The sequence below is a fragment of the Ailuropoda melanoleuca genome, chromosome 1 (assembly GCF_002007445.2).
Source record: "Ailuropoda melanoleuca isolate Jingjing chromosome 1, ASM200744v2, whole genome shotgun sequence".
Taxonomy (NCBI): domain Eukaryota; kingdom Metazoa; phylum Chordata; class Mammalia; order Carnivora; family Ursidae; genus Ailuropoda; species Ailuropoda melanoleuca.
The window spans coordinates 162,844,701-162,872,292 of NC_048218.1; the positions used below are offsets into that span (position 1 = coordinate 162,844,701).

The following is a 27,592-nucleotide window of genomic DNA, read 5'->3' on the forward strand; positions in this document are numbered from 1 at the left end:
CAAAGACAGATGTTTAACTGACTGAGCCACCCAGGTGTCCCTGTCCCTTTTATTTCTAAGACAGCATATATACTTCATAGCTGGGAATCTCACTTTTGAGTTAACTGCAGGATCACTTGTTATATATAAATCACCAGGGGCACGTAACAAGGAGAACTTGACTAGAACACAGCAGGTACTTAGTAATGATCTCTGCCAACAGAGGTTTTAGTTGATGCAGGAAGCACAGAAGTAGATCAACTCCCTAGCCCCCATATCTTCCCATGATGATCTAGAATCCTTATAAGCTAAATTCCTGTACTGTTTCTGAATACCACTAACTTCTGCAGTTACCAAGTTCTGTTACAAAGGCTTTTCCTCTGAATTACAGCAGGCTTTCTTTTGCTTTCCCAAATTGTTTCTGCATGTTTCCTGACTTGTTTGATTACATTTCCCTGATAAGTGAAAGATTGACAAGTTACAAATTGCTTTGTCAGGCCTTAACAGGTTATCTAACACCCCACCACCTTTGAAACCACTGACAAAGCCTCTTCTCATTCTCCTTGTCCCAGAGGTGGCTCTCATCACCACCAGATTTCCTTCACTGCGAATTTCACCATCTCCATAAAACTTCCAGGGCCTACTCTGAATCTTATGGCATAGACCGTGAATGAAATAACTCGGTACACAAATTATAGTTATATACCCCAAAACTATGACTAGAAGCACATTATTCTATCCACATTTGGCATAAACACTCCAGTGTTTATTCTGGCTGAGGAAACTCTGAAGGATGAATTACTGAAGGTACTGTTCTAGTTCAGGGTTTCCTAGAGGACTAAGTAAACACAATCCGGTACTGTGACTAGTAACACTGCTCCACAAGTACTTAGAACTGTTTCACTCAAAATTTTGACATCAGTCATTAAATCAAGCACATTAGAAAAATCATGATCTGTGATTTTGTTTTTAATTATCTTAAGCCTTATCACATAATTTACAAATTTGTGCTGATGATATATCTCCTCCATTTTAACCCTTCTAACGAGTTGGCAAAAGCACCATTATCAATCATAAACATATGGTATTTCCACAGCTGTGTCTTTGAATAGCTGTTTAGAAGACAATCCTAAATTATAATTTAGTCTGACTTAGTAGAGAATTCACCAGCCAAGTCTGCTGCTGTATTTCGTCACACTGAATTTTAAAAGCATCTAACCTTACAGATCATCTATAAAATGTGAGAAGTGTTAAATATTCTTTAATATTATACATAAATACACTAAAATGCCTTCATTAAGCAAAAGGCAACATTTTAGATGCAGGGAATTTAATTAAATTGGCATAGTTAAGACCAAAAAGATAAAGTGGACACTGCCAGCTTATCTTCAACCCTTGCCTTTAAAAGGCTAACGAACACAACTTGAAACACAGCTGAGTCTTGATGGTTCTGAGACAGTGAAGGGGTTTCCTCAGTATTTAAATATATTAATATAACCAGTTATATGTATCTAAATGTAAAACCAATCTCCTATAAGTTTAGAGATAGCATTTACCATCTCTGTTAAAAGCTGAACATTACTAATCAATTCCAATCATATTTTTAGAAGGGGAAAACGTGATAGCACTTGCTGAACCAGAATTACTATCAGAGTTCAAAAGCTGATCATACTCATTTAACCACAAGCCAATCTTATTTAAATCAGGACTGTCCAAAAGAAATATTCTATCAGCCATTCATGATCCGAATTCTGGTGTATGAGAAAAATTTAAATACGGTACACATAAAAAAAAAGTCATGACACATTTTTGTTTTGCAATAAATAAGGCAATGGCCAATTATTACTCCTTAGTAGCTTTTTTGAGATAAGCTATCAAGTCTGCTCTTTCCCCTGTCTTCTTAATGCCAGCGAAGATCATTTTTGTTCCAGGGATGTACTTCTTGGGATTCTCCAAATACTCCATCAGTGTCTCCTCTCCCCAGGTGATGCCTAAACAAGGAGGGATGTATTGTTAAGTATTTCACACTCCTGATAAAGGGCCTACCATTGGTTATATACATGCAATTTGTGCTTCTGTTATTTCAAAACTGCCCCCAGCCCCTTACCTTTGTTCTTGTTGGCATCCGTGTAAGAAAATCCAGGGGCCTGACCTGTCTTTCGGCCAAATAAACCATGGAGATTTGGCCCAGTCTTGTGCTTGCCTCCCTTTTCCACGGTATGGCACTGGGCACACTTCTGAACAAAAATCTTCTTGCCCTTCTCAACATCACCCATTTTTAAATCTAAAAATGGAAGACTCAATTTATTACCCTTTTCCTCCAAGTAAAAATCCAACAGAAACAAAACAGTGGTCACTCTAGTGACTTAATTACTAATCCACTCCAAATCTAGGATACAAGTACCAGGGTGAAATCTGGTTTTACTTAGGACGCTTGCAAGACTCTTTAGTACCAAAACCACTAGTTGGAAGGAGAACTTCCTTAAATACACATCTATGTGTGTTTAAGTGAGGGAATTAAACCCCAAGTAAGCAAAGTGGGAACCTAGTTCAAAACGGTTTCAAGAGTTGAGGTCAAGGTCACAAAAAGTCACAGATCTGAGTAAGTTGAAAACCATGATTACATTAAACCAAAACTACCAAAATTTCAACCTTTAAGAAAGCCTAATCATTTATTCATACTACAAATTGAAGTCACTTCTCTGAGAAGTCAGAATACATTTAAAAAATAAAAGTCGTGCTTGATTCAGCCCGGCAGGTCACTACAAACTGCTTTGCTGTGTGGGTGGGAGGGCAGTGGCGGGCTGCAAGGTCTCCCAGGGCCCCCATCCTCCAGTCTGGGTTCTCAGGAGGCAACCACGAGGTCACCCAAACAAGCCGGTTTCAACCTACCTTCCCGAGATGCCTAGGCACGTTAAGGGGAAAAGCGACAGGTGACCCAGAAGAAAAATGATCCCTTTTTGGAGGATCATCAGTTTTTGCTCCCTCTGAAGGAAAACGTGAGGCGCTATGCGCCCGTCCCTCACGTTCCCGCCCTCATCTCGGCAAGTCCTGTCACTTCCACAGCCCCTCAGCCCGGACTACGAGAGCCTGGGTCTCAGTCGTATTGCTTCCAAGTCTCCTCCGGGCTTTCAGGACCCTGACCGAGTCCATTCCCCCACTTAGTTCGGGTTCCGCCCCATCTCAAGCCGTGGCCCACCGGGTTCTCGCTGGCCACAGGCGGGGGTCGTCACTCTCCGGCCCTCCGTGGGCCCACCCGCGCGCTGGCCTCGACCTGCCCGCACACCCTTCAACGTAGTCACGCGCCCCCGTGGCTCGGCTTCCCGCCCGCTTCTGCCTCCGCGCCGCGCGCTCACCGCTCTTTCGTCGCGCGCGAAACGAAGGTGTCCGCTCGCAAGCCGGACGTCCCGCTCTCTAAGTCCAAGGGCACGCCGGTCCGCACCTAAGTACCGGTGTTGGTGCAACCGAACTCTTTCCGTCCCCTCGCGGCGGGACGTGCGGCTGCGCCGCGTGATACGTAGTAACGCCACCGCGCCTCATTGGCTTCAGTCTCCAGGGCCCGCGCCAAAGACCTGCGCGTATGCCGGCTAGCAGGGTAGGGTGTACCGCGCGGGTGTCCTTCTGCTCTCTTGCCGGCAGTTACGACAGGCCATTGGATGTACGACAACGAGGTGGTGCCGGGAAGGGCTGACATCACCGTTCTGCCGTTGCGTGCATGCGTGTAGCCAAGGGGAGGGTGGAGCGGAGTCGCGTGGTGGATGGAGGGCGTTATCCTGCCAAGGTAACTGCCCTTGTGCTCGTTGACGTAATGCTCTTTGAGGGGGGCGTTTTGCTTGCCCGGAGGGGAACGCCACAACTCTGACGCATGTAGAGGTCTCCTGTCTACCGTGCCTTCAGCTGGCGACCTTTACCCAGGCTCTGTAATGGTTTCAAGGCTAGCGCCAGCCGCACCCAAAAAGCATAGCCGGGAACCAGGAATTGTTAAGTTGGACCCGAGCTCCTGACGTGTTCTTGTTTCGCCTTCACTCTGGTACTTTAAGTCATGTTTCAGATCTCCCCTTGATGGACCCCGCAAGACTGGGGAATGGGGAAGGTGCTGCAGCTGCGGCAGAAACTGGATTGTAGCTCTGGCCCCCCGCCCCGCCGGCCCTTATGCCGACACCGGTCTCTCCCTTGCGTTTCTGTACGGAACAAGGAGGATGTGTAGGCAACATTAGGAAGAAACAAATTTACGTGGTTAGAAAATTGTTGGAAATCTAGAGAGGATTTGCATCTCATCCAACCTAGGTTGAATGACATGTGCAAGTAAGAGAATGCGGTTGGGGTCATAAGAGAAATGCAGGTTTGATAACCACAGCTTCCAGTTAGACTTCTCCTCCACATCTAGCTCCCTTTCCAGACATGCTCAATTCCACTGGCAAGTTGCTTCTCACTCCCTTGTCCCTCTGATTCAGCCCCCAAGTTGTGAATGAATTTTTCCTCCTCATATTCTAGCACTGCCATATTCATTCAGTCAAATGTTTATTGAGTGTGTATTATGTACCTTGAATAAATAATTGAGGACTCCTTCTCTGGTGGAGCTTATATTCTGGCAATCTTGATCCTGCCCCCAATTTAAGCAATAGATAACTAGATTGCCTTACACGCCTTCCAAATCACTAGTACTATGATATCTGCTCTAGACCACCCATCTCTGTATATAACTGGATTATTTTAATTATTTTCTGTGTCCTGACTTCCAGTTCCGTCCTCTCTAACTGCACACAGTACTGCCACAAAAGCATGCTGTGAAAGAGCAGAAATCACACTTATTCAAGACCTTCTGTGGCTTTTGGAAGTGACCAAGATAGTGAGCATTCAGGTGTACTCCTGAGGTAGGCTTATTTGGCTAATCAAATTTTTAAAAGACCAAGCTTTGCAACACCTTGCCAATTTAGCCTGTGCTTTGGAAGCCAAGTACTGATATTCTCACCCATATCCCTCCAAGAAATATGTGGCCTTTAAATAGGTATAGTTCTATCAAAATCTGTTTTGTTCGGTATATCAGAAGTTCCTAGTCTTTGTAGAGGAGTTGACTCATGGGGAGTATCAGCATTGTGCTGATACTGCAGATCATACAGATGCAGCATTAAATCACTTGGCCAGGTGAATTGATTGACATCATTTAAAATTTATTCCCATGAAAGGGAGAATAGAAAGCAGAAGTTCTTAATAGTTTTAATTAAGGACATTGTGGATAAAGAATCTTGTTACTGAAAGTAATGGGAAGATGAGGAAAAGAAATAACAGCAAAAGTAAACACTTGGCACATTCCTTTGGTAAAGCAGATACCATAAGTTATGTCTTATAATATCTGTGTATTCTAGTTTGGAAGAGACACATAGTACTTACAGTTTACTCAAGATTCTTGAGAGAATTAGTTGAAAACAGTAATATTGTGTTTTTTATTCTGTGTTCTATCTGTTCCATCTACCTCCATCTTATCCCATAGGTTTGATAGTGGCTGGTAAGGGGTATAGCTATTATAAAGCAAATGTCTTAGATATTTCCTTCCACCAACATAATGGATGCCATATTTTTAAAGACTCTTCTGATGAAAAAGATCTAATAAGATACCCTCCCCCCAGATCAAAACATTTAACAAGGTCACAAGAAAGTAAGAGAAATCAGGTTGGAGGCAGGGGTGAGGTGGGGAACAAGAACTGAAAATGAATGTGGTAAGCTTAAGCTGACTAGGGCCACCCTGGGGACTTGCTGAAGTAAAAGAACTTTAGGCTTTAACAGCAGCTCAGCAGACTGAAAGTAAATCTCATGAAAGGTGAGAGTAAGGGGGTGAGGAGGTAAGGTTGGCTAAGTCCCCTGCATAATGCTGAAACACTTGAATCCAAAGGATAAGATACAGTCTGTTCGCCGGCAAAGGGAAAAACCAGGTTAGTCTTGTCTGGCTTGGCCTTAGATGATGTAGGAAAGAACATTAGGGTTCAAAGCCAATGGCCAACAAAGAATTCTTGAGACGTTTTTGGTGCAAAAAGGTGGTTTTATTAAAGCAGGGGGACAGGACCCATGGACAGAAAGAACTGCACTGGGGTCGTGAGGAATGACCCATTATATACTTTCAAGTGGGGAGGGGGTTAGGGATAGTGTAAGGCTCTAAGGAATTTGGAAGCAAGGTTTCCAGGACCTTAAGGGGACTAGCTATTGTTGGGAAAAGGTCATTTATTACCGTCTAATAAAACCTTAGTCATGAGACCCTTCAGATGTATTTCGGTGGGTCATATGCTTGGGGTGGGGGTGGTTGCCAACATGTATCTTGGGGGTTTAGAGATAAGGGAAATTTCTAAAGGAATTTTTATATGTTAAGTAGACTTACAGGATCCTGGGGGAGGGCCGGTTGAGCTAGGATTGTCTTTTGCCCTTAGCAAAGTATTAATATCCAGGCAGTTGTGTCCCTAGAGGACTGTCACTCTGCATGTTTCAAGGACTTGTCATTGGGCTGTAGGTAGTAAGAAAAGTCAGTAATTGTTCTTTTGCTTTTGTTTCCCATATCATTAGGTACCGAGTGGAAGGAAAAAGTATCCCCTGAGAATTCATAACTGCAGGTCAGCCCTCATGCAGTTTTAGGGTTTGATTTTACTCTACCCGCATGGTCTGGGAAACCTCTAGCTGAAAAATTAACACAGTAGTTGTGGATGAGCAGTGTGTTCTGGCATCTGGCAGAAGCAAACATAAACCTGCAGAGGAATATTTTAACCCAGGCCATCAGGATTCCCACACTTAAGAAATGCCAAGCATGAGATTATTATGAAAAGCAACAAAGCGAAATTGCACCCACAAAGGGCCATAGGAGTTGGAATTATTAGATGTCAATGGGGAAGTAAAAATCTTACCAAGAAAGAGATGTCTCCTCACTTCACTATGAAAGTAAAGTTGTTTATTATTGAGCACGATAAAGTGGTTGTGTATAAGTAGTCCACAAGAAACTACCCAATCAGAATAAAATCTCACACAGTTTATGCAGGTAAATTAATTATAATGTTTTTATACCATGCTGTTTTTAGCTAGCACATAACAAACGTGACGCTTTAGGATCAATTGTAGCCTATTTCTCTTTTGGCAGCACAATTATTGCTTATTATTTGGATTAATGGTAACCAGTTTTCTGTAGGAGGACTTGTCTTCACAGTTTTTGGCCAGATCCTTCTTTTTTTTTTTTTTTTTTAAGATTTTATTTATTTATTTATTTGACAGAGATAGAGACAGCCAGCGAGAGAGGGAGCACAAGCAGGGGGAGTGGGAGAGGAAGAATCAGGCTCACAGTGGAGAGGAGCCCGATGTGGGGCTCGATCCCATAACGCCGGGATCACGCCCCGAGCCGAAGGCAGACGCTTAACCGCTGTGCCACCCAGGCGCCCCTGGCCAGATCCTTCTTGGTTGAGTGTTTTTTTCACATTCTTTGACCCTAAATTCACTCAGGAATTGGGGTAGCCATTTGTTTAATTAGTTGTTCTCATCCAAAAGAGTAATTAATCTTATTTTCCTGAGAAACAAGTAGTTATACCTACTTTAAACTCCTAAGGTGAAGCTCTGTCTTCCTAGGTGTTTACATACCAAAAGGGATAAAGCCCAGACCTCGGAGAGATCTTTTACATACTTTAAGGCTAGAATGAGGACTTTGGCTTTTGGATTTTCACAGGAAATACTCTTAGAAGGGAGAAACAAGAGAAATGGTGTCATTTTCCTTTATAAATAGAGAAAATAATTTTATTTACCTCTTCAATGTGTAATATGAAATGACATTTAAAACATTCAGACAAAGCAGAAGGCAAAAGCATTTGCAATGAACAGAGACTATAAAAAACAACCAGGCAGATTTTAAAAAGAGCCAAAGCTAACTTGTAGAAATAAAAATTATGATTATTGAATTAAACTGCACATAGTATGATAAACAAACATTAATTTTCTTTAGCTTCTATGGAAGCAGCTTAGCTGGGTTTTGGTTCTGGCTGTGTTTGCAGTCAAACTTTGAACAGAGATACAATTACCTGAGGTCTCAAATAGGACTGGAGAACCCCAAGTCTGAGCTTACTCACATGGTTGTCAGGTCTCAGTTCCTTATTGTCTCTTAGCTGGAGGCCTGTGGATGGGACTGCTTACCATATGGAAGCTTGCTTCCCCAAGACAGAGGGAAGCTAAGACAGATGCCAGTCTTTTATAACCTTTTATAATCTTAGAAGTGATATATCATCACTTCTGTTACTGGTCACTGATCCTGGTACACTGTAGAAGGAACCTGTACACTGTAGAAGGGTGAATACTAGGCTGCAGGGATCACTGGACACATTATTTGTCTTTAGATACGTACATATCTGTATCTGGATGTAGAAATGTATGTGTTTCTATAATATCAGTTCAGGGCTTACAGAGGTTGTAGAACCTGGTACCTGGTAAACAACTCTTGCTTTAGGTTAGCATTTCAAAGAGCTGTAGCCTGGAAGTGAGGGTGAACTGGAAGAAATACTGATCTTACAAGGTCTGCGGCCTGATTCCTTTAGTGGTTGGCCAAGGGAGACCTCAAATTTTGAACTTGGAATAGGAATTCTATTGCCTTTAGGCACCTGGTAGAACCAAATGAAAATTTCCTTTGGAAGAAGATAATATCAGCCTAAATCTCAAATTATTTCTACAAATAAAGTTTTTAAAGTGTTCAGCAAAGGAAGAAATATAATCAGATCCACAATATGAGTGAGAACTAGCAGAAGCAAGAATGAGGTCATAGGGATTCCAGATTTTAAAATTATCAGATAAACCATAAAATATTTATTATGTTCTAGACATAAACGCCTTGAACATTTTAGAAGGGAAAAGGAAAGTATATGTATATAAAATAACATAATGGATTTGAACAAAATCAAATAGAAATTCTAGAACTGAAAAATAAAATGAAGAGGATACTGAGACAATATATAATGTACTTTTTTTTTTAAAGATTATATTTATTTATTTTGACAGAGAGAGGCAGCAAGAGAGGGAATACAAGCAGGGGGAGTGGGAGAGGGAGAAGCAGGCTTCCCGCTGAGCAGGGAGCCCCATGTGGGGCTCAATCCCAGAACACTGGGATCATGACCTGAGCCAAAGGCAGACGCTTAACGACTGAGCCACCCAGGTGCCCCTATATAATGTACTTTTAAGTGGAGTCCCAGAAGGAGAGAAGAGAGAATGGGATAGAAGCAGTATTTGAGTGAAAGATACCAGTCCATAGGTTTAAGAAACCAAGTGGTTCCTAAGACGGTAAAAAAACCAAAGACAAAGACAATAATAATGTAAAAGCAAATTGAGAGAAATAGTGACATTCAAAGAACTCTTAGACTGACCACTGAGTTGTCTACATCAACAGTGGAAACCGGAGGACTATATATGGATATTTTCAATGTACTGGAAGAAAATAACTGTCAAATTCTTTGTCTGGCAAAATATTTCTTTTTTTTTAAGATTTTATTTATTTATATGACAGAGCACAAGCAGAAGGAGCAGCAGGCAGAGGGAGAGGGAGAAACGGGCTTCCCGCTGAGCAGGGAGCCCAATGCAGGACTTGATCCCAGGACCCTGGAATCATGACCTGAGCTGAAGGCAGCTGCTTAACTGACTGAGCCACCCAGGCATCCCTGGCAGAATATTTCTTAAGAAAGAAAGAAAAACATTTCAAACAAAAACCGAGTTTGTCCCCAGCATATCCACAATGAAACTCTAAAGGGTGTTCTTTATACAAAAGGAGAATTATTACAGATTAAGAGATCAAAGATGAAGGAAAAAATCAAGAGCAACAAGATTGGTAAATACGTCGTTGAATCTAAATGGACGTTATTCAAATAACGATAATGTCTTTTGTAGCTGAAATATATACAGAGTGATGCAAGATGGCGGCCACCATGGACTTGGGAGTAAAAGTCCCTTGCAATGTTGGACTGTTGAAAGAACTGGAAGGAGGCCAGAAAGGAATAGGAGATGGCACAGTTAGCTGGGGTCTAGAAGATGATGATGACATGGCATTTACAAGATGGTCAGGGATGATAATTGGGCATCCAAGAACAATTTATGAAAACCACACATAGAGCCTAAAAATTTAGGTCCACACGTTGGACCTAAATACCCAGAAGAACCCCTTTTATAAGATTTGTAACAAAATTTTAATATGAATGGAGTTAATAGTTCCAATGGAGTGGTGGACCAAGAGCCATATCAGTGCTAGCAAAATGGCAGGTTTCATATAGCATTAAAGTTGTCCCGCTAGAACTCTGGCGGCTAATGATGTCTGAAGAAAACATGAAACTCTCTTAGCCGCCTGGAGGACAGTGTTACAGCAATTAATCAAAAAGAAAAACCACAGGACCTCTCCCCCTACACTTAGATTTAAGTAGTCTTCATTTTCCATACTAGTAAAATTTCTAGAAACATCTTGTAAACTTTAAAGTACTGGAAAGGAAGCTCCCATTCAAAGGCAGTTTATCTTAAGATACTGTAAATGATACTAATTTTTTGTCCGTTTAAAATATATGTTATGCTATAACAAATCATCCTGTCAAGTGTAACCACTGTCCACATAGTTGAACTTGTGGGATCAAGAAAGTATATTTAAATTGATTCCCATAACCAGTGGGGCACATCTAACTCAACTATGAAAAGTCACATCACACAATCACCTTGCTGCTGATTACATGGCCTGGGGTCTCTGCCTTCTCCCCTTCCCCCCCACCCTTCTCCCTCCCTCCCTCCCTCCCTTTCTCCCTTTCTCCCTCTTTGCAACAGCGTTCCAGCTTGGAGTGGCTTGCTAGAGTAGGTGTGAAGATTTCAGGTCACAACCTGTGGACTACTGCTCGGTGGGTGGAGGTACTCCATCTGCACCCCTGGTTTCTTTTTTTTAAGTCTTTAATGATACTCTCCCTCTTCCTAGCCATTGTCCCTTCTTCACTTCCCACTACCACACTTGGCCAAAGCATAGATTGTAACCCCCTCTACTCCCCTCTGAAATTGGCCTTTGGTGAGGAATTCAGGGCTTTCCCCATATCTTCTCCTCAACCTTAATCAAGGGGTGCTGCTTTTTCCTTCCTCCTCCTCACGTCCCTTTTTGTACCATCACCACCCAGCACTTTCCCGGATACTTCCTTGCTTTGGCCAGAAGCCATCAGGTAAGGTTGGAAAGAGTTTCTGACTTCCTTCATTTAGTTTTGGAACCACATGTACTCTCCACCAGCCCAGGAATGAATATTGGGTCCTCTGCCCTCCCGTCCTCTGCTGTCATCATCTGCTGATGGCAGTTTTTTAGCTCAGGTTTTGATAAAGTGAAAAGTACAGTCACCAGGAGTCCTCTGACCTGCCAGCTCTCAAAATTCTTGGTGGTTAAACTGGGAGAAAAGACCACAAAAGACACTTGTAAGCACACACAATCCCTCTGAATGAATTGTTTTCTTTTCCTGTAATTGCTTTTGGTTTTAAAACTTGAAGAAGTTTTAAGCAGCGTTCTCATTTTGTCATCTTGTAATCCATTTGGGTCTAGTTGAGTCTGACAACTGGAACAAAAGAACCTTAAATTTGGTGCATGTTTTAGTTTTGGTGCTGCTGTTTCTCATGATCCTCAGCAGAGATTAAGAAAGAACTCAGTTTGCGCACCAGATTCCTGAAATTGGCGGGCTTGACTTCCTGGCAAATTGCTGGGCTTTTCCACTTTTCTGTTCAGGACCACTAAATGCTGAGATATAGATGCATACCAAAATAAAAGTGTTTCATTGTGTTCTAAAGTTGTTTTGTTTTTTGTTTTTTTTTTAATGTAGTGTTCGTGTAAAACCACCTTTTGAAGCAGCAGCTATCATGTCTGAAAAGCAATTGATGTTTCCATTAATCTTTTTCTGGGGGAAACCTTAATTCTAAGGATTTAACATCCTGTAAGTAAAGTTTAACCTAACAGTTTTCCCATAAGCAGCCTTTTTATTGTCAGACCATTTTAATATAGTAAAAAAGTATACATTAATATTAAAAAGTATATATACATAACAACTATAGCATATAAATCAGAAAAAACGTAGTACACTGGTAACGTATGGCAGATTTAATCCGTTCATACAGAATGTAATGGTTTGGGTTACAGTAAGGTATATGTTGGGGTTTTAATGCCAGCTGTCTCCAGTACAAATCTTCCGTCTTTTTAGTATCCGTGATTTTTGGAAATGTTCTTATGTCACAAGTGTTAGTCAGATCTTTTGTTGGGTAACAAGGTGGGGATGCATAGGTAGATAGCAAGTTTTGTTCTTGCTTAATCTTATATTCTGGATGTTTGTCCTTTTTAGATATGTGGTTTGCAAAATATTTTCTCCCAATCTGTAGTGTAGCTTTTCATCCTCTTAACAGGCTCTTTCACACAGCAAAATTTTTAAAGTTTTGATGAAGTCCACTTCATCAGTTTTTTCTTTAATGTATCACATTTTTGGTGTCAAGTGTAAGAACTCATGTCTGAATGAAGCACATCTAACATTTTCTCTGTAAAGCACATCAAAGACTTCTTGCACTTAGGAATATTAGCACTTCAGCACTGTGCTTGGGGACCATCTTAAACAGTAAAATCACCAACAAAAAATACAAAAATGTGAAAAACATGGCAGGAAGTAGACCTTGAAAAGGATACTTTTGGTTTTTTAATTTTTTTAAAGATTTAATTTATTTTTCAGAGAGAGAGAGAGAGCACACAAGCAGGGAGAGTGGCAGGCAGAGAGAGAGTAGGCTCCCTACTGAGCAAGGAACCCTTGCAGGACTCGGTGCCAGGATCCTGGGATCGATGACCTGAGCTGAAAGCAGATGTTTAACCGACTGAGCCACCCAGGCGTCCCAAAAGGACACTTTTTTTAAAAAAAAGATTTTATTTATTTATTTGACAGAGAGAGACAGCCAGCGAGAGAGGGAACACAAATGGGGAGTGGGAGAGGAAGAAGCAGGCTCCCAGCGGAGGAGCCCGATGCGGGCTCAATCCCAGAAAGCCGGGATCAGCCCTGAGCTGAAGGCAGACTTTTAACAACTGAGCCACCCAGACGCCCCCAAAAGGACACTTTTAATATGAGAACTAAAATAAGAGAATAAGACGGCAGTGTGTAGCCTTCAACCCCAGCTGTGAGTTATCTTTCTCCTGGAGAGTTGATGTATGTCAGTTTTCTGGTAGCCTAGCGTGGAAGGACCTGCGTCTCTCAGCACTGAGGAGTTGGTATTTATAAGATCAATGTGCTGGTTATTTTCTTCTTGCCTGTCTACATCCATTTTCCACCTTTCTTTGCCTTAGTACACTGGAATCTAAGGACTACATCACCTGAGCCTCCTTGCTCTCTGGCTTCAGGTTGGGTATATCAGTGGGAGGCACCGAAACACTGGACTGTCACCTGTTCTAAAGGGTTGGGAGTGGTAAGGCTTCTTGCTGTTGCTGGTTCCTGGCTGCCCCACTATTGGAGGTTCCCTTAACCCTGCCCACATTTTTGTAAATTGTTCCTTTACTAAACTCCTCTCAGTGGAATCCTTTGAGGATCTGTTTCCTGCTGGGACCTGACTGATCCAGGTACTTACTCCTCCTGGTTTCAGAACAGCATCCAGTTCTCAGCTATGCCTGGTATTCTCCATGCCAGAAATCCTGTTTAACCTTTCTTCAGGTAATTATCCTCTGGACTTCTGCCAGGGTGAGGGAAGGCAGTTGCCTCGCACTATGGAGTGGGGCAGGGCAGGGAAAGGATCTAGGGAGCCAGCTGTGTCTTAGCTTTCGTTGTCTTCCTTATTTAGCAACCTCTCACTCCAGCCCCACCCCCTGCCTTTACTCCCAGACCGAGAAGCTCTAGGTACTGATTTCCTAAACCTTTTGAGGAGTCTGCTGTGTAAATCAGGCTGTTTTCCCCACTACCAGTTTAGAGTTCTTAGTGTGTTCAGCCAGTTAGGATCTATCTTTGATTTATCTCCTTTCCAAAATGTCCTGATGTCTTGCCTGGCTGGTTTATACTTTTGTGTGTAGGATAAAACAAACAAAAAAACAGAATAAAAACCCAAAATAATTTACCATAGTTTTAATGTGCTTTTTAGAGTAAGTGAGATTAGATGCATGGACTCAATATATCTTAATCTGGAAGGCTCCATAAATATTTGTCAAAATTGAGCTTATGGTGAGCATACTTGGAGGGTGGGTATTCGCTGTCACCTAGTAAGGCTTTACCAACCAGAGAGGTAGGAGTAGGTCTGACATCTTCTTAGGAGTATTGTGGAAGGTGACTTAAGACCCAATTGTGAAGAGAAGGTTGTGTCATTCCTGCACAGAGGTGGGTGGAGTGAATGCCCATAGTCCTAATACAATTCTGTGTCCCTGCAACCCAGGGGAAAATGTGGAATTAAAGCCCCCAATTCCTATACTGCAGACTTGCATCTTCCGGAGTTTTTCAGAACGGTAGTCTGATGATAACCTCTATGAGAAAAGGATCAAATTAATTTGAGACATGTGTATGTATCTCCCCTCCACCTCACATTCCCAAATGTTTCATATTAAAGGCTATGGAGAATCCTGTGATCAAGTAATGTGATTGGCTTTGTTGCTCTCAGTTTTCTCCAGTATCATTTTACCATGTAAATTTTTGCATCCCATAATACCTAACATAACTAATATAACTAGTACTCTAAAATAGAGATTGGAAAAAATTTCATAATTGTAGTCCAGAATAGTGTGTGTGTGTGTGTATATATATATATATACTTTTTTTTTTTTTATTTGACAGAGACAGACAGCAAGAGAGGGAACACAAGGGGAGTGTGAGAGGAAGAAGCAGGCTTCCCACCCAGCAGGAGCCCAGTGCTGGGCGGATCATGACCTGAGCCGAAGGCAGACACTTAATGGCTGAGCCACCCAGGTGCCCCCAGAATAGTTTTAAAGGAGGTGTAATTAAGTGACATGGTCATGAAACATAAAAATCAAGAGAAATCTCAACAAAACACTTAGAAATTCCTTATGAACTTTCCATGATAAACTATGTCTAAAATGTGCCTGTTGGCACATTAAATGAGTTGACTTGCATTTGAGGGTTAGCCAAACTGTTGGTAGACAACCTTCCAAAAGTATTTGGCTTTAGAGTAATTGATATCAAGCCATCTGCTATGATGTGCATGTTTATGTCCCCCTAAAATTCATATGTTGAAATCCTACCCCTTAAGCTTATTAGAAGGTAGGACCTTTGGGAGGTGATTAGTTCATGAAGGTGGGTCCCTCATGAATGGTATTAGTGCCCTCATAAAAGAGGCCCCAGAGAGATCCCTTGCCCCTTCCACCATGTGAGGTTACAGTGAGAAGATGGCCGTCAGTGAGGAAGCAGACACCGAATCTGCCAGTGCTATGACCTAGGACTTCCCACCCTCTAGAACTGTAAGAAGTAAGTGTTTTTGGTAAGCCACGTAGTTTATGGTATTTTGTTTAGCAGCCCAGACAGACTAAGACACCATCCTTTCTTGCCACAATTAGAACTCACCAGTTACTAATTAAAGCCATTGTTAGGTCTTCACAATAAAATAATTTTTTCCCCTGCATAAAAGAAATGGTTATGTTTCTCTTTCAGAGGGCTAAAGGAAAGGAAACATCCAACTTTGCATGCATGTGTGCAAAGCATTTTTGGTTTCATTTTTTTCTGCCAACTTATTTTGTCCACATGTTTACATAAAAAAAACCAGGGCCCATATATTTAATTTATTAAGTTAATGTAATTTATAGCACTGTCTCTCAGTTAACTGGGCATTTGAGTTTTGTCTTTTGTATTTGGTATTATTTTGTACAAACATTTACAGAATGGGACAGTGTTCACGTATTTATTAAGGTACTATAGTTTGTATAGACATTTGTCTATTGGGCATATAAATTTCAAATACTCGTTTTTATAAAACAATGATGTAAACTTTGTCATACATATTGTTTTTCAAGATTTTGGAAAATTTCCTTGGAGCATAATTTGAAAATGAGATTAAAGACTATAAATTTTTCTGGTTCTAATATTTTATTGAAATTGTTAAACTTTTCAAGAAGTAAGAACATCCACTTTTCTGCATTCCTCTGACCAGATCCTAACTTAAGTTCCTGAAAACATAAACTTCATTAGCAAGATCATTATGGCTCTTCCAGAAAACAGAATCCAGCAACATGGAAGAAGTTCTGTTATATTTTTACTTTCCTTGCAAGAAGCTGGGTTTTGAAGGAAAGGATGAATATCTCAATTATAGAAATAATAGGAATTATGGCCATAGAATTGGTGTTTCATCCCTGAATGCTCCTTATCCCTGAGGTCTTTATGGTCTTCTAGAATTGATTTATGGAAACGTTTTTGTACACCAGTTTTTGAAAAAGAGTTCTTAAGCTCCAGCAGGTCAGTCTGAGGCTTGGCCACTCCAGCTCTAGGAATCCAACCCAGAATAGGTCTTATTTCCTCGTTTTCTGTGTTCAAGGACAACTGTTCTTCTCGCTTACTTAAAAAATGTTCTAAATCAAAAGCTTCCAAGTCTGGTTTACTTTCTAATATACTGGGCTGACTAAAGCTAACAGAGTTTTGACACATAGTACACTGGTCACCTATGACAGATTTAAATGGCTCATACGGAATGTAATGGTTCAGGTTACAGTAAGGTGTATGTTGGGGTTTTAATGCCAGCTGTCTCCAGTTCAAATCTTCCATCTCTTTAGTATCCGTGGTTTTTGGAAATGTTTTTATGTCACAAATGTTAGTCAGATCTTTTGTTGGGTAACAAGGTGGGGAGGCATAGGTCGATAGCAAGCTTTGTTCTTGCTTAATCTTGTCTTCAATTTCCTGTTTTTTATGGGTGACACCAGCCAGTGTGTTGTCACGAAGTGCCATCATTTCTGTAGAACTGGGTACAAAGGTATGAAAAGTACACAAAACTCTAGGGGTACAATCTGGACAGGAAGGTGGTCTTTGCTGGATAGTAGCCTCCAGAGGACGTCGGTTCTGAATCAGTCGAGCAATTCGTCCTTCCAAGGGTCTGGGAGGTTTTAAGACAGGATGGAATTTTTCTTGCTGTAGTGGTGGGATAAAAAGGAGAAAATCAGTTAATAAATCTGGCCTTGTAAGTTTATCGCTACAAATGGCAGGTCAAAATTCATACCCATTTTCCCCAAGTAAACATGGGATGGGTATAGGAGTGCATATTGCAATATTTGTTTGTTTGTTTATTTACTTATTTATAGACATTGACATTTGTGCCCTAATAAACACATGTTTTTCTCTTCTACTGGTTTTTGCTAATATGGAAGGGAGATAGATATTTTTACTTGGCTGTAGAAAAATTCCTACATATAGGAACTCTTTGTTTTCAAACATTCAGAGATATTGAAAGAATCTCAGGAGCAAGGCTTCTGCCATCCCCAACAGACGATGTTAACAGTTATGTGCAGTTATTTAAATCTCAGTGAAAGCCTTTCTTATTTGGCCAACCCAAGGGTTCTTAAACTTTGGTTGAATCAAAATCAGCTTTGGAGCTGGGAGAAAATGAGATTCCTAAGCTTGATCATCTGAGATTGTATGATTCAGAGGTTCTGTAGTGGGATTCAGGAATCTGCTTTTTTAACAAGCATCTTGGGTGATGCTGAGGCTAGTGATGGTGCTGGTCTGTGGGGAGCGTGTCATATCTGTGCTTTTTGAGATGTTTTACAAATATTGTGGATCATGTCTGGTAACTGTAAAAGTAGTGTGTGTATTTAAAAGGTTATTAATATATTATTTAATATATGCCTGTGGTGGTGGGACAGGAGGAAGAGCAAGGAGTTGATGAGGAAAGGGCATGTGGAAATATTCTGGGATGATGGTAATGTTCAATATATCTGTAGGTGGTTGGGTTGCAAAAGTTGTGCATTTATCAAAACTCATTGAATGTGTACTTAAAATTTGTGCAATTTCGTTGAATGTGTATTTTGCCTTAAAAACTGCAACAAATTGAACTCTGTTTAATGATATGCATGCTGAATGTTTAAGGCTGAGTATCCTGTTGTCTGCAATTCACTCTGAAATGCATAAAACATAATAAAGTGTGTTGATGGATGGTTGGAGGGATTTGGAAAGATGGATAGATTATGTGATAAAAGAAGTATAGCAAAATGGTAATGGTAGAATCTAGGTGGTGGATACATGGATGTTAATTGTAAAATTATTTCAACTTTCCATATGTTTGAACATTTTTATGACAATATGTTGAAGAAAAACTAAAAAAGAATGGATGGATGATGAGGATGGAATTGATAGTAGAGATAAAATAAATAAGAATGGTGAGAAGATTGTAACTGTAGTTTGGATTTAGAAACAAAATGGACTTAGGAGTGTCTTCTTGGATGCTAATTTGCTCGAAGTTGGAGGAATTTCCATCTGTTATTGACAAATATGTTACAAACGTTAGCCAATCAGGTTTGAGTAGATACTATGAAGAAAAAAAGAAACCCCAGCTCTTTGAATACTGTGTTAAATTTGTCATAAAGAAAAAGTCTAGAGGGTATCATATCCTATTTTGCAGTATCCTTTTTTGCAAGAAGTAGTTTTTAGTATCTTTATTTCATTCTACTACAACAAAATATTTCAACACTTATTATCACTAAAACATGCCTTCCCAGAGTCCATTATTTGTGTTTTAGAAACCAGCAAGATTCACTAAAACTTACTTTTAAACTTTAACTATTTTAGGCATATTTTATCTTGTTATTAATAAAAATTTAGTTGATGATTTACTTGTAGAATAATTTGCACATAATATACTTGACAAGCGTTCTTTGTATAACTGTATGTGTATTTTTTTTGTAAACATGATAAAGCTGCTTCCTGAGGGGCTGGACCCAGAGGGTCAAATCTGTGGAAATCTGGATAGCGGCTGAAGATGCCTGACAATGTCAGTATATGTATGGTGTTTTCTAGTATTAGAGAATATTTTCTGCAAGTGAAACATAAAAAAACACTCCAGTGAATGATAAAGCACAGTGGAACTACTTCAGGTGTTACGATTTTTTTTTTTATCACCTTGGGAAATACTGAAGCTAATGTAAAATAAATGAGTTCAGTCTAAAAAGAGTTCATACTGAAATATCTTACAGTCACTTTTTATGGGTCTTTCCACAATTTATATCTTTGAAAATACTAATTTTATTTTATAAACTTTGTAGTTTTATAGGATAAAATCTAGGCCCTGAATAAAACAACATATATGTATACTATTACATTATTTTATTTCATGTATATAAGTAAGCCAACAGATGATAATTTCTGTCACTAAGGGCTTGATCATTTCTTTCAAGCCATTTCACATAGCCGATTAAGAAATCTGTATTGAATAACAAAATAAAAATTATTAAAAAAAAGAAATCTGTATTGATATTTGCAGAGAATTTATTGGCTTTCAATTGTAATTTGGCCAACTCTCAATTATTTTTTGTGGATATCAGGAAGAAGTCTTTATCTCTTCCAAAATGGTGATAATGTACAAGATATACAAATATATAAAGATTCATAGAGTTTCATTAAATTAAAGGGTAAGCATTTGTAAACCAACTCCTTTGTAAACTTTAGAAGAATAGCATAGTAGAAAATCTTTTTAAAAAAAAAATGCAAAACACCGGAAATGTGAATAGGAACTGTTCTTTGAAATAGTGGACAAGGGTATTCAGACCATTTCAGATCAATTCAGAATTAACTTCTAAGACGAGTTAAATTTTTCCTTTACCAGCTTGGTCACCACAACTCATGAAGCAAAGAAAAAGTGGGCAAAGCAAGAAGGAGCCTAACACCTGGATGCTTTCCCCCTAAATAACTTGAGAGTTGACTGCAATTACTTACAGGCTCTGGGTCAAATCCTATCTGTCCAGTTAACTCTGCTACCTCCTTTTCATGGTAATCATCCAGTTCAAGGGGGTTCATGGGCCCCAGACCTTAATGGAAACATCACATCTTATTACTTTGTTAGAGTAAATGAAGGATGATACTTAAATGACCTTTTATAGAAAAATTTACCCATTTCCTTTTGTAATATGATTAGAATGAATAAATTGAAAACAAATTTTACCTCCCAGTTTCTCACTAAGAAAAGCTTACTACCCACCCTAACTTCTATTAGTACTTAGATTAAGAAACAGGGAAGAACACTAGAACATGCAAGCTTGTAACAGCATTTGTCAAATATTCTAATTTTGTTCTTTTTACTTGGATTAAAGTAAACTCATACCTGTAAAATCATGAGTGTACGAAGTGATCCAGTGGGACCTCTCAAGATTTCTTTGTATGTTGGCTTCTTTTAGAGAGCTAATAGGGTCCCACGAATTTAAAGAAGTGTTAGGAGCGAAGGTTTTAGGAGGTTTTGGGTAGAATACGGGCTTGTTTTTCTCAACACACTTAGGAAACTAGAACATGAACATAAGAGGTTATTGTCGTTAATGTTATCTAGTAGAGTAAGGGCTGTTTCACTGTCAGCAGAAAGGAGGGTCAAGAAAATTCCAAGCTGAAGTCAGATACTATTTTTTTTTCTTCATTAATTACTAACATTCTGCAACTTAACTGTATTTAGATTTAAACACAATATTTTATCAAAGGAATGGTGAGGTCTTTTCTAAAAGTTTTTCGCTTTAGTAAAGACTCTGTCTGATAACATACATTGGAGAAATGTCCCTGGGAATACTCTACCTGCATGAACCTCTTATTAGAGATAAGGGCTCTGAGGTACTCCTTTGGCTAAGTACAGACAAAGTTGTGTGCTTCCCACTTCTCTTTCCTTGCCTGAAATGGCACCATTTGATATATTTTATGGATTTCTTTCTTTGTTTTTTTAAGAGCGGGGGAGGAGGAGATGAGGAGAGGGAGAGAGAGAATCTTAAGCAGACTCCAAGCCCAGGGCAGAGCCGGTCACTGCTCAGTCATGACCCTGAGATCATGACCTGAGCTGAAATCAAGAGTCTGATGCTTTACCAACTGAGCCATCCAGGTGCCCCCATTTTATTGATTTCTGATGAAGTTGAAGTCACTCAAATTCAAATAAAATTTTTTATGCTGTTGACATAACTGTTTACTATCGAGTTTCTTTTGTATTTTCAAAAGGTATATATTAAAGTAAATGAATGAGTGAGTTTCTTTGCAGTCTTGTTGGCTATTTAGAAATTCACTTTTTCTCAGATTGATGACACTCAATACTTATTTACTGAGTACCTATATGTGCAAGGTAGTAGTGGCAGGGAACAAGGATGGATCAGAAGTCATCCAGGAATACTGACTAGAGGGGAGATAGGGCATGAACATAAATGACTGTAAGATGGAAAGTAACTCTTTGTTATAAAAGAGGTTAAGAAAGAATTATTTGTTAAACAAAAGGAAAAAAAGAATTATTTGTAAATTCAGAGGAGGAAGAGATTGATTCCAGGTGAACAGGGAAGTAGGGCTGGGAGCAGAGAAGAAGGGAGAAGACAAGAGGCCATGTTATGTCATGTTACAGAAATAGGCCTTTAAGGACATGCAGAGATGGGGAAGCCAAAGGAACAGTAAGAGCCGAGGTATCGATGGTGGTGGAAAGTATGGAATTAACTTTCTTGAACACTATGCACTTGTCCTGACAGGCCCGCCCTTAACATTTGCAGGTCCTGGGGCTAGAGTATAGTGAGAGCCCACATTCCATTAGTCTAACTAGTTTAATTTATAAATTAAGCAAATAAGCTGTTAAATAAGATGTGTTCCATTCTCCCACCTTGACAAAATACCTTCATGACAACTTGGAAGACCAAGTTCAAATTTAAACTTCTTAGACTATCCTAATTCTGTATTGGGACATGGTAGTTCAGAAAGTGCTAGTTGCTGGCCCTTGGCCTCAACATCCCATATGGCTTTCTTCCTACCCCCAATTCTATCCCAAATTATGAAGTGTCTTGGATATGAGAGTACCCTGACTCTCAGGTTAAAGCTCCATTATACCTGTTACCTCTGCTTCCAGCAAACAGCCATCCCTTGGCCACCCCTTTGACCTAGAGGTATATACTAGCTTGGAAGCAGTGTCAACCCCTGGTAGGATGGACCCGAGGAAGAGACCTCATGAAGGCCCTAGTACTGGTACTGGGTTCAAAGCCATTTTGTCAAGGATTTCTGCAGTCCAACATCAGGCTGGGGCAGGAGACTGGGGAGTATGGTCTCTTCATAGACGTATTCTTTTGTTCCCGTAAGCATCCTGTGCCATAGGGAGGGATATAGCCAGAGGAAGGCCAGAGCTGGGTTTTCTAAAGGCATGGGGCCTTCTGAAGTTCCTGGATCTAAGGGTGATGCTGAATATAGCAACCCTGTGAAGTTGAAGTGCTCCCCATTTTCCATGTATGGAATAGTCATGGTAAAAGGCACTTGACAGAAGACTGTTTCAAGTATTAAGTAACCACCTCTATAAACCTTTAGTGAATACATGGCTTGCTTATTCTTTGTTCTCTTTATCATGATTTGCAAAGCCAACTTAGAAATAAGGACTTTTGGGGCACCTGGGTGGCACAGTGGTTGGGCGTCTGCCTTCGGCTCAGGGCGTGATCCTGGCATTATGGGATCGAGCCCCACGTCAGGCTTCTCTGCTGTGAGCCTGTTTCTTCCTCTCCCACTCCCCCTTCTTGTGTTCCCTCTCTCGCTGGCTGTCTCTATCTCTGTCAAATAAATAAATAAAATCTTTAAAAAAAAAAAAAGAAATAAGGACTTTTTTTTTTCAAATATTGTTCCAACAGGCTGGATTAATCCTGTGTCTTAATCTAGTTTAAATAACAGCAATGATGGGGTGCCTGGGTGGCTCAGTCATTAAGCATCTGTCTTCAGCTCAGGGTGTGATCCCAGAGTCCTGGGATCGAGCCCCATGTTGGGCTCCCTGCTCGCTGGGAGCCTGCTTCTTCCTCTCGCACTCCCCCTGCTTGTGTTCCCTCTCTCTCTGGCTGTCTGTTTCTCTGTCAAATAAATAAATGAAATCTTAAAAAAAAAAAAAACAGCGATGATGTACTGAAATGCAGGCAAGGGCACAGAGGAAGAAAATAGGGGATGTGAGATTTTGCTGTAACCTCTGGTGTCTTGGGAAGAGTTTAAAGAGTCAGGAATAAGGATGCTTGGGTGGCTCAGTCAGTTAACTGTCTGCTTTTGGCTCAGGTCATGATCCCACAGTCCTGGGATCGAGTCCCATATCCAGCTCTTTGCTCAGTGGCGAGCTCGCTTTTCCCTCTGTCTACCACTACCCCTGCTTGTGCGCTCTCTCTCTGACAAATAAACAAATAAAATCTTTAAAAAAAAAGTCAGGAATATTTGAGAGTAGAGAGCTGGCCAATTTTCAGTATGTTAAGGTAATAGTATTCTGAGAAGATAGTGAGAGAGGGGCTGCTGGTAACCATCCACTCAATAGGAATTCATTGATTAAATGTACTATTCACAGGGTCAAGTTTATGTCTGATATGCAAGATAAGTACAAAAGCAGGAAGGAATTCCGGTTCCTGAGATCTTAGTATCAGGCAGATGCTCCAGTTTACAAAGGAGTGACGTTAGTTGTTTTAAATTTGGGATACATTTTCAGAGGAGTAGTGCCATATAAATTGTAGTTACATTCCCCGGTAGACCATAAAAATCATTGTAATTCGTAAGTTGCTTAATAAACATTTACTGAATACCTAGTACATGCATGACTATGTGCAAGCTTCTAAGGGCCTGTGGTAAGCATCAAAACTGTGAGTTGCCACAAAATAGCAGAAATTAATACTAGTGTAACACATTTAAAAAATCAGGAAATTAAATAGAGTTTTTTGTTTTTAGTCTTGAATGATGGTGCTTAATTAGTTTTAATAGGGGAACAAGAACAGGTATATTTTGGAGACCACTTTGCCCTTTGGACAGCGTAGTACTAGGTATGCTGGTTCCTTAGTGGATCATTTTTACATTAAGAAGCTGTGATTAGGAATTTTTTCATTTACATACGAAATGAATAGAGAGCATGAAAGAGAGAGAGAGTGTGTGTGTGTAAATAAGAGATGAGAGACTGGCAGAGATACTTTCCTTTGGTATCAAGCTAGGACTTGGGAAGAGAGAGTTGAAGGGAGAACAGGATGCACAATGGGAGGAAAGGCTGCCTGAGATGGAGGAGGAAGAGTGGAGGGGCAGGGTGAGACCATAAATGGGGAAGCGTGCAGGGTAGAGAAGAGAGAACCTACCAGTTTATTTCCCATTCTGGATACGTTGGTTGTTGCTGGAGATGAGCAGGTGGGAGGGTGGGGCCCAGGGTGCTGGCGGTGATGGAGAGGTGAACTGTGGGCAGCCGGTTATTTGACAACACATTTCTAAAAGAGGTACCTGTGTCCTTGCCAAATCCATTGTGGTTATTTGAGGATGAGTGTGGATGATGGGTGTTCTTGTGGAGAGAAAGAACTGTCCTAGGAATGAGGAATGTATCTCTAGGAGGGGGATGGGCACTTCAGATTAGAAAGATGGCTGATGGTTCAAGAAGGAAACTACACTCTTCTGTAAGGGTGATATGAGTGGATGCTCTTTCCAAGGGATGCCAGCAATCTTTCCAAATATTTACAGTTAAGGAAAATTGGATAGTAGGCTCAGTTAGGCTTTGAAAACGGTTTGTTAAAATATTTTAAATAGTCAAAGGTTGGAGAGGTTTATAGCACTTGATCTCTGTGGTTATTATATCTCATCTTTCTCAAAAGATGATTACAAGGGGCACATGGGTGGCTCAGTAGATTAAGTTTCTGACTCTTGATTTTGGCTCAGGTCATGATCTCCGAGTCATAACTCCAGGAGTGGGATATGGCTGTCCACCTGTTCAAGGACCAGTGAACTAAGCCAGGCTGTAGGGAGTAAGGAAGGCCAGACTCTGAAGGGTCTCTAGAGCTCAGTTAAAGCCTTGGGATTTACACTTAGGTAAAGGGCAGCTAGTCAAGATTGTTGCACAGGGGCAAGATATGGAGACAGCAGCATTTTCCTAAGCAGTACGAAGGGAGGGAGATTGAAAGAAGAAACTAAGCCATAGAGCTGGAGACTGTGGCTATAATGTGAATGGTCTTGAGAATAACTTATCGTATTTCTGGGTCGTTTTGATATAGATTTTTCTTGAAAGAATGAAAGAAGTCCAGTAAGCTAGATGATTCTTCAAGGATTATTCTTGGTGTATAACTTTACAAAGAACAAACACGAAATTGCTTCCTTGGGAGTTGACCATATGACACTGCAGGGACCACACTCCGGCCTGCCACAGTGGTCGTCCCAAGTAAAATTAAAATGTTTCTAGCCTTGCATAATTGTTTCTTGCCTACCTCATAGATTCTTAGATGCAAGAGGATAATATATGGAAAATGCTTGGTACTGCCTCTCACAAAGTAATTGGTCAATGAGTGTTAGCTGTTATAATTTTCAAATGTGTAGATCTTTTCCTTCATGATTAAAATTTTTCTTCCTATCCATGTGGAGTCCTGGTACAGAGATTAAGAGCAGAGACTGGAGTCTGACAAGCTTGAGTTCTATGATTATAAGATAGCCACAAACTCTCTGAGCCTCAGAAATGGGAATGATGATGCTAACCTTTAGGAGTTATTGTATGGGCTAAGTGATACACTGTATCTAAAGTGCTTAGTGTGTAGCAATTGCTCAATGCACAGTGGCCACTGCTTTATTTTTGATTCTACACAAATATAATGGTTGGGACAATAAATTGCAAATCTTTCTGAAAAATTTTCATTTACTCGGTGTATATTTGGAGTTTCTCTGAATTATAAGAATAGAGTTGCGGGATTCACAGTGAGTGAAACACAGCCCTCCACCTTCTTTCAGTGGGGAACCTTTTTTTTTTTGTAATTGTGGAAATGTTACATAACTGCCCAAAGTATGTGAAATCAGCTAAGAAAACAAAAAATGTGAATCGTGGTCAAAATCTCAAGTTTTTTAACCAGATAGAAAATAAAACAATCCATCTTTTGGGTTTTTATAAATGTGTAGAGCAAAAGCATTTTTTACTTTGTTTTAAACACACATTTTAAAAGATACTTACATCATAATATACACCCTGGCCTGGCCAAGTCAAGGCTTTCTTCTTTGAATCCATTGGAAGATCAAGCAGTTCGTATCTGTAAGGATTACCTGAAAATTTCAGAAGAGTGCTGTTATCCTGAATATGCAAGAATTGTTTTCTATGAATGCGGTTTTGGGGTGCAGTAAATAGAAACGAGATGATAGGAGGTAGAGAGTAATGCAGGTACACATTTTAGCTACTGTATTATAGCTTTGTTTGAATTCTTGCTCCCCTTAATGAGCAGCACGTGGGCCACACACAGTGAGATTGAGTCTCTACCCCTGTGTCTCTAATCCTGCGTCTCTAGCATGAGAGAGCCCTGTACTGCACCTCTCTGATTAATGAAAGGGATTCATAGGTAAGTTGTAACTTTTAAATTTAAATTTTCCTGGCTCCTCTTTCTGGTCTCTGAAGGCTTAGCAAATTCATTTCTATACTGCTTGATTTGGGCTTTTCCTGACCAAATATCAGGACAAAGAATTAGTATTTGCTTACCAGAAAGGTATTGAAAGAGAACATTTTAAAGACTCTAGCTTCTTAGGTATTAGTGGTAGTTTGATAAGCTTTATCAAACACAGCATGGCCTCCTCTGGTCCTGTAATAAGTTCCGCATTAAAGAATGCTCTGAACATCCATCCGCAGGGTAATAAGAATGAAGGTTGGCATTTAGTGAACATTTACCGTGTACCAGTACTGTACTAAGTGTTTTATATCTATCATCACATTACTATGAGGAAGGTACTATTATTTCCACTTTAACAAATGAAACTAGGCATAAAGAAAATATGCAGTTTGCCCAAGACCACACAGCTAGTAAGTGGAATAATTCAAACTCAGGCAGTCTGGTACTAGGGCCTGCACTCTTAACCCGTATACATTGAATTCTATTAAAGAAAAGTTAAAGTAAGTGTGAAAAAAGAGTAGAAAACCTAATGCAGTAGTAGTTTTTGGAAAGGTCTTTTATAAGGGTTTTACAATATACTCATCTTTTTAAAGTCCTCTAAGAACTCAACGGATGTTTTTCTCTGCCGGCCATGCATCTTTTCTGTCACCTTCAGTTACCATTTCTCTAGTATCTTCAATCTTTCTCCATAGTTTTTTTTTCTCTGTTTTAAGGTGTCTAGTGTGGGAGGGTCTTGATGACTAGCGTATGGGCTTACCATCCTAATAAAACACATCTGGAAAGACCCCAAGGTTTGCATCTGAAGAAGATGCCTCAAGGTTTTAAGAGGACCTGAACAAACTGTTCCCATTACCTTCCGAGTTTTATTTCAATGATAGTCTTTCAGTTTCATCACAACTGCTATATCCATGTCTAGACCCTGATGATCTAAACCAAATATGATCCTTGTGCTGATCACTTAAGCTAGGGTGAAATCTTTAAAAGCTAAACTATGAGAGAGAGCAGCAAGGAAATGAAAACAGAAAATACAGGTAAATAAAAACAATTCTACAATGTTTGGCTCTGTATAAAGAACAAAAGTTAAAGAGTACCTGCAGAGAATCTGATGTCTGTGGTAGG

General features: G+C 40.1%; 2 protein-coding genes, 1 long non-coding RNA gene and 1 pseudogene across 7 annotated transcripts in view; 2 read left to right on the forward strand and 2 right to left on the reverse strand.

The window, feature by feature from the left end:
• Positions 1–927: 927 nt before the first annotated feature.
• Positions 928–3,483, reverse strand: LOC100472074 (cytochrome c). Of its 2 annotated transcripts, none has more exons than XM_002912863.4 (3): positions 3,336–3,483; positions 2,087–2,263; positions 928–1,970 (listed from the first exon to the last, which is right to left on the reverse strand). In XM_002912863.4, exons 2-3 carry the CDS (start codon positions 2,253–2,255, stop codon positions 1,822–1,824), a joined length of 318 nt encoding a protein of 105 aa, XP_002912909.1. In that variant the 5' UTR covers positions 2,256–2,263; positions 3,336–3,483; the 3' UTR covers positions 928–1,821. The 2 variants fall into 2 exon arrangements, with proteins under 2 accessions (XP_002912909.1, XP_019654158.1); XM_019798599.2 differs by lacking the exon at positions 3,336–3,483 and adding an exon at positions 2,872–3,321.
• A 124-nt stretch (positions 3,484–3,607) lies between these two features.
• Positions 3,608–27,592, forward strand: part of LOC105237171 — a 54,801-nt gene continuing 30,816 nt past the window's right edge. For all 4 annotated transcript variants that reach the window (XR_004628206.1, XR_004628208.1, XR_004628210.1 and 1 more), the window contains exons 1-2: positions 3,608–3,760; positions 11,805–11,915. This is a non-coding gene — a long non-coding RNA (uncharacterized LOC105237171). The remainder of the gene's footprint in view (positions 3,761–11,804; positions 11,916–27,592) is intronic.
• On the forward strand, positions 9,591–11,114 carry LOC100471824 (annotated as a pseudogene).
• C1H7orf31 (chromosome 1 C7orf31 homolog) overlaps positions 16,239–27,592 on the reverse strand; it is a 35,469-nt gene continuing 24,115 nt past the window's right edge. Inside the window, exons 6-9 of the mRNA XM_034669375.1 lie at positions 26,050–26,138; positions 20,239–20,413; positions 19,854–19,945; positions 16,239–17,057 (exon numbers count right to left, since the gene is read on the reverse strand). Coding sequence (XP_034525266.1) covers positions 16,239–17,057; positions 19,854–19,945; positions 20,239–20,413; positions 26,050–26,138 — 1,175 coding nt within the window. The remainder of the gene's footprint in view (positions 17,058–19,853; positions 19,946–20,238; positions 20,414–26,049; positions 26,139–27,592) is intronic.

Excerpts from the sequence above, each read along its gene's own strand:
- LOC100472074 (XM_002912863.4), bottom strand. The coding sequence starts at position 2,255 with ATGGGTGATGTTGAGAAGGGCAAGAAGATTTTTGTTCAGAAGTGTGCC. Across the intron at positions 1,971-2,086 it reads GGATGCCAACAAGAACAAAG|GCATCACCTGGGGAGAGGAG; the intron begins GTAAGGGGCTGG and ends CTCCTTGTTTAG.